Here is a 5,360-nt window from a genome sequence, read left to right on the forward strand (position 1 = left end):
CTTACATATATCATATAGGAGACACACACATTGATATACACTAAATATTTATTTCATTTCTCTTTTTTTGTGTTGCCAATTTATGCACCTGCTTGATTTAAACAGTTATTGCACACTTTCTGTAAACTGCATTTCACTTCTCAAATATCACTGTGTGTGTCTCCTATATGATATATTTAACTGACAATTTTTATTGTGACAACCAATGATTTGTACAGGAAAATAATTACTTTTCACAATGTTGCCCAAACTTTTGCATCCCACTGTATTAGTATGTTTTGTCATTAGTATAATATGAAATAAATTCTACTTGTGTCAAGTCGGGTGCCAATATTTGCTGTGTAGTAGAACAGAGACATTTTGTCATTATAAATGTTTATTTGAAAAAATATAAATTCATTAACAAAAACATTTATCATAAATATATGAAATTTAACTATTTACAGAGAGACAGGAATAAAAAGGACCCAGCTTGGAGTGGAAGAGCCTCAGGGAGAAGGAGGAGAAAAATAAGAACATTGTTTCTGCCCTGGAGAGCTGCTGCCTCATCAGAAAACTACTGATCATTAGGGTCCAATGTTTCCAAATTTAACACAGCTGTGCCGTTTTCAAAAACTAATTTATAAATTTGAAATTTCACGAATTCTCGTGTCTGAGGCGGCATGCTCTCCAGAGCAGGAACAAGGCCGAGGAGGAAATGTTCAGTTGGAGACGGGCGTGGCCTCTTTAGGGACTCCAGGATGGCCAGCTCCACCGCCGATGGACCGTCCTGGGACCCGTCCCTCGCCCGCCTTCGAGCTGTCCTCCTCTGTGGGCCTGTAAAACACAGCACAAAACAACACAAAGTAATGAGAAGGCTGCTACTAGATTTTCATTTTCAAAATTGAAAAAAACATGATATAAACAGATTGGTTGTAGATATTTAGTAAAGGTGATCACAAGGGAATTCAAGCGAGTAAAAAGCTGTCAGTGCTTGATGTTCATACCTGTGGGTGCAGCAGCAGGAGCTGAGGGACCAGGGACTGGAGAGCCAGGAGAAGAGACAGGGGAGGACTCAGCTGCATGATTACTTGACTCTATGAAGACAATATTAAATGTTAACAGGTTGAAGACAATAGTCATAGAGAATATTATATTATTATATACTTATATACTTATTATTATATACAGTGGTCTCTCATTTATTGCAGCACATGAACAGTAGTCACAGTTCTCACAAGTTGATTCTCAAAGTGAAAACCTTTGTCGATTTTAAAACGTAAAAGTATTATGCCGCGCTTTTTCTCCGTCTGCGGCGCCACTTTTGTGCGCCTTTTTTGCTCCCGGTGCAGGTGTGTATTTCCGAATGAGGGTCATAGTTATGAGTGTTTTTGTGCTGTTTTTTTCTATTGGACGTGATGGTTATCAAAACCAAACATGATAAGTTTGGCAAGCGCAGGAGACACGACACGGAGGAGATTTGTCATTTGGGCTGCAGAATGCAATGCGCATTGTTGAAAGCTGTACGGTGCAATAAAAAAAATCCGCGAAAAGGCGAAGCAGTGACGGATGAACAGCGGGACTACTGTATACTGTTTATTAATAAACAAAATATGTTCCTGTATGACAACACGCATAAATTAACTGCCTACATTAACTCAATGTAAACATACCTTCTGACTGACACTCCCCTGCTGCCTCTTCGGGCTGTCCCTGGTCCTCGGGGGAGAAGTTCTCCACGGTCCGCACCATATTTCCGCTAGTCTCCCACGGGGTGAGGAAGGGGTCCAGAAACCCCATGACCGCGAAGAACTTCCATTTTCTCCCCGATCCTGCTGCAGACCCACTCCTCTTCTCCTTCTCTGCCTTCTTCTCCTTATTGTAAGTGTCCCTGAGGCTCTTCCACTTTCTCCTGCAGATGTCCTCTGAATAAATGCATTATCTTGTTAGCGGAAAGGTATTTGTACATCAGTGGGAAAATAGCGGGACAGTAGGCGGGCTTGCTAGCTTTTGCGCGGGTACATCGGGTCAGTCTGAAAATTAAAAAGAAGGAATGAACTTACCAGGTTGCCCGATCTCCTCACTTATGTGCCTCCAAGCTAGGTCCTTTTTATTCCTGTCTCGGTAAAAGTAGTAGCTAGCATCGTATAGCTCCGGGTGATTAGCCACGGCACTGATAAGCTTTTCCTCCATACTGAATGAAGAATGAAGGGCTTTGGCTGGATCTGCCCCTTTGACCTAGGTCAGAGCCACGTCACCAGGCTCCTGATTGGTTGTCGCGGCGCGATTTGACGCTGGAGTTCAGATTTTTCCAACTCGAGCGGTAGACGCGAAACGCGCGTATGCACAAAATGCAACACAAAAACTCACGCGCGTGGTTTTATTCGCGAGTCAAACGCGCCAGACGCGCTACACTGACGCGCGTTTCACGCGTTTTGGCGTTTTCGCGACGCAAATCTGCTTCCGAATTTTCGCGGGACCCACAATCGCGCGTCATCGCGCTTTTCCATTGACTTTACATGTAAACCTGACGCTCTATTCGCGTCCATCGCGTTCGGTGTGAACACACCGTTAGAGTCACTCTCGAGGGATTGTGTGTCTGGGGTATGGATGCCGCTCTCTGCAGTTTTTTGAAGTGCATCCTGGGAAGAGAAAGCGTTTTTGTTTCTTTACAAATTAATGTTTTTCCAAAGCATCACAATGTAATACTGAATAAAATACAAATAATTACCTCTTTTCTTGAAGGTAAAAGTACATTTCCTACAGATTGTGGAGACTTTGGCGCAACAACGTCTTCCTCATTCTAACGAATCACAAATTAATTAAAACATAACAATTACACTGAAATTTCTGTATGTCTTTGTTAACCCTGATGTACCCGCCAGGGGGAGAGCGGCGGGGTCGGGGGATGCGGGTCCCCTGCGGAGGGACGGAGGGATGGAATGAGGAGGTCGGGGTCGCGAGAGAGAGAGAGAGAGAGAGAGAGAGAGAGATTGATGGTCGAGAAACACCCCGGCGAAAGCACAGCGTGTCGCGTGGCGAGACGGTAAGAGCGTGGATGGCGGGTACTAAGTGTGTCGGGGTTTGGTTACGGAGGCGGCATCCAGGCGCGTGCTGTACTACAACAACAACAACAACAACAACTCTGGCAACAAGGTGCCAACGTGAAAGAAGAAGAAGAAGAAGAAGAAGAAGACAATGTCACGCACTAGACCGTGGGAGCCAAAGAGCACAAAGGTCGGTACAGGTGGACCGCTTTTGCCGGTGGTGTCATCGTCCTCCTCCTCCTCCTCCTCCCGCTCACCATCACCGTCGCCGTCGCCATCGCCAGCGCGTTTGGCGTACGCGGGGTGGTGTGTGGTCGCTCCGTTGTTGCGACCGGCCACGTTTCGTTATCGAGGGCTAGGGGTCGAGGAAGAGGAACAACAAGAGGAGGAGAACTCGGAGGAGGAGAGGGAGGAAGAGGAGCAAGAGGCCGAGGGGGACGACGACGACACGACAGCCCGAACGCTCGCAGACGAGGAGCGCTACTGGGAGGATCGGGAGGAAGAGACCGAGGAAGAGGAGCAAGAGGCCGAGGGGAACGAAAACGATGAGGCGGCGGACCACCAAGGGTACGCGGCCACAGAGGATCATGGTTACGAAATGTCGTTGCAACTTTGCCAGGACGGCCAGAAAGGCCGAGAGGAGGGCGAAGAAGAAGAAGAAGAAGAAGAAGAAGCAGGCGCCGAACCGGGGCGGGGGGTTTCGGAGCTGTGGAGGAGGAGGAGAAGAAGGAGAAGGAGAAGGAGAAGAAGAAGAAGAAGACGACCTCGACCCGCGAGGACGAGGAGGCCCCACCGAAGAGGCCGTGGCGGCGGCACGAGACGAGGCCTCCTCGTTCATGGCCTACTTCCCGCCGGAGATCGAGGACTCGGTGATCGCCATGACCAACCTGGAAACGGACAGGCGCAGGCCTGCCATCGACGGATGGAAACCCATGGGCCGTGTCGAGTTCCGAGCCTACGTGGGGCTGCTCGTGCTCGCCGGCGTGTACAGGTCCCGGGGAGAGGCCTGCGAGAGCCTGTGGGACGCCGAGAGCAGCAGGTCCGTGTTCAGAGCCACGATGCCGCTTAAGACCTTTCGAGCCTACTCGAGCGCGCTGCGCTTCGACGACAGGGAGACCAGACCAGCCAGGCGAGGCGGCGATAGCTACGACAAACTGGCCCCCATCAGAGCCGTGTGGGACAAGTGGTGCGCGAGGTTGCCCGCCATGTACCGCCCGGGACCGGAGGTCACCGTCGACGAGAGGCTGGTGCCGTTCAGAGGTACGTGGTGTGAGAGGCTGGTGCCGTTCAGAGGTACGTGGTGTGTGTGTGTGTTGCGTGTGTGTTGCGTGCGGATGAGAGGAGGAAGAGGAGCGGGAACGACGACGACACTAGCTTTCTGCTATTGTCGTCGTCGGGTTCTGCGTTTCTGCTTTTACATGACTTTATCGTCCACGCTTGCACGTGTGTTCTCTGTCAAACTCACGTCTCTCTCTCTCTCTCCATCTCTCTCTCTCTCACCATCAGGAAGGTGTCTGTTCAGACAGTACATGCCCAGCAAACCGGCCAGGTACGGGATCAAGATATGGGTGGCGTGCGACGCGCGTTCCAGCTATGCGTGGAAGATGCAAGTCTACACCGGCAAGCCCGACAAGCGCGGCCCTCCCGAAAAGCACCTGGCCACTCGAGTGGTCGTGGACCTCACCGAGGGATTGACGCCGGGACGCAACGTCACCTGCGACAACTTTTTCACCTCGCGCGAGCTCGCCGACAGGCTCTATCGCGAAAGAGGCCACACCGTGCTGGGCACTCTGCGATCGAACAGGCCCGAGATCCCCAGAGAGCTTCGCTGCGTCAAGGGCAGGGCCGTGGGCTCCGTCGAATCCGTAGTATTCGGCGGCTCCGCGGGACGAGGAGGAGGAGGACGAGGGCCCGACACGATTATCCTCTCCTACGTGGCAAAGAAGAACAAGAACGTGCTGCTCCTCACCACCGCTCCTCGCTACCACCACCACCGCCGCCATCGCTCCGGTCCCGAGCCCCGGCCTAGCCGCCGCATCGGCAACAGCAACAGCATCACCATCAGCATCAGCGGCAGCAGCAACAGAAGCAGCGACAGCAGAAGCGGCGGCGGCGCTTGGTGCTGCATTACAACCGCACCAAGGGAGGCGTCGACAACCTGGACAAGGTCGTGAGCACGTACAGCTGCAGGAGAAAGACCTGCAGGTGGCCCGTGGCCCTTTTCCACAACATGGTCGACGTGGCGGCCTACAACGCGTTCGTGCTCTGGAGGGAAATTCACCCCGACTGGATGGCGGGCAAGCTCAACAAGCGAAGGCTCTTCCTCGAGCGACT

General features: G+C 51.5%; 1 protein-coding gene across 1 annotated transcript; it reads right to left on the minus strand.

Moving 5' to 3' along the window:
- Nucleotides 1-213: 213 nt before the first annotated feature.
- Nucleotides 214-2,045, minus strand: LOC148100860 (uncharacterized). Its single transcript, XM_087847184.1, has 3 exons — nt 1,653-2,045; nt 987-1,076; nt 214-816 (listed from the first exon to the last, which is right to left on the minus strand). Exons 1-3 carry the CDS (start codon nt 1,777-1,779, stop codon nt 557-559), a joined length of 477 nt encoding a protein of 158 aa, XP_087703310.1. The 5' UTR covers nt 1,780-2,045; the 3' UTR covers nt 214-556.
- Nucleotides 2,046-5,360: the final 3,315 nt, after the last annotated feature.

This window comes from Neolamprologus brichardi, chromosome 10 (genome assembly GCF_056152115.1).
Source record: "Neolamprologus brichardi isolate AB-2024 chromosome 10, ASM5615211v1, whole genome shotgun sequence".
NCBI lineage: Eukaryota > Metazoa > Chordata > Actinopteri > Cichliformes > Cichlidae > Neolamprologus > Neolamprologus brichardi.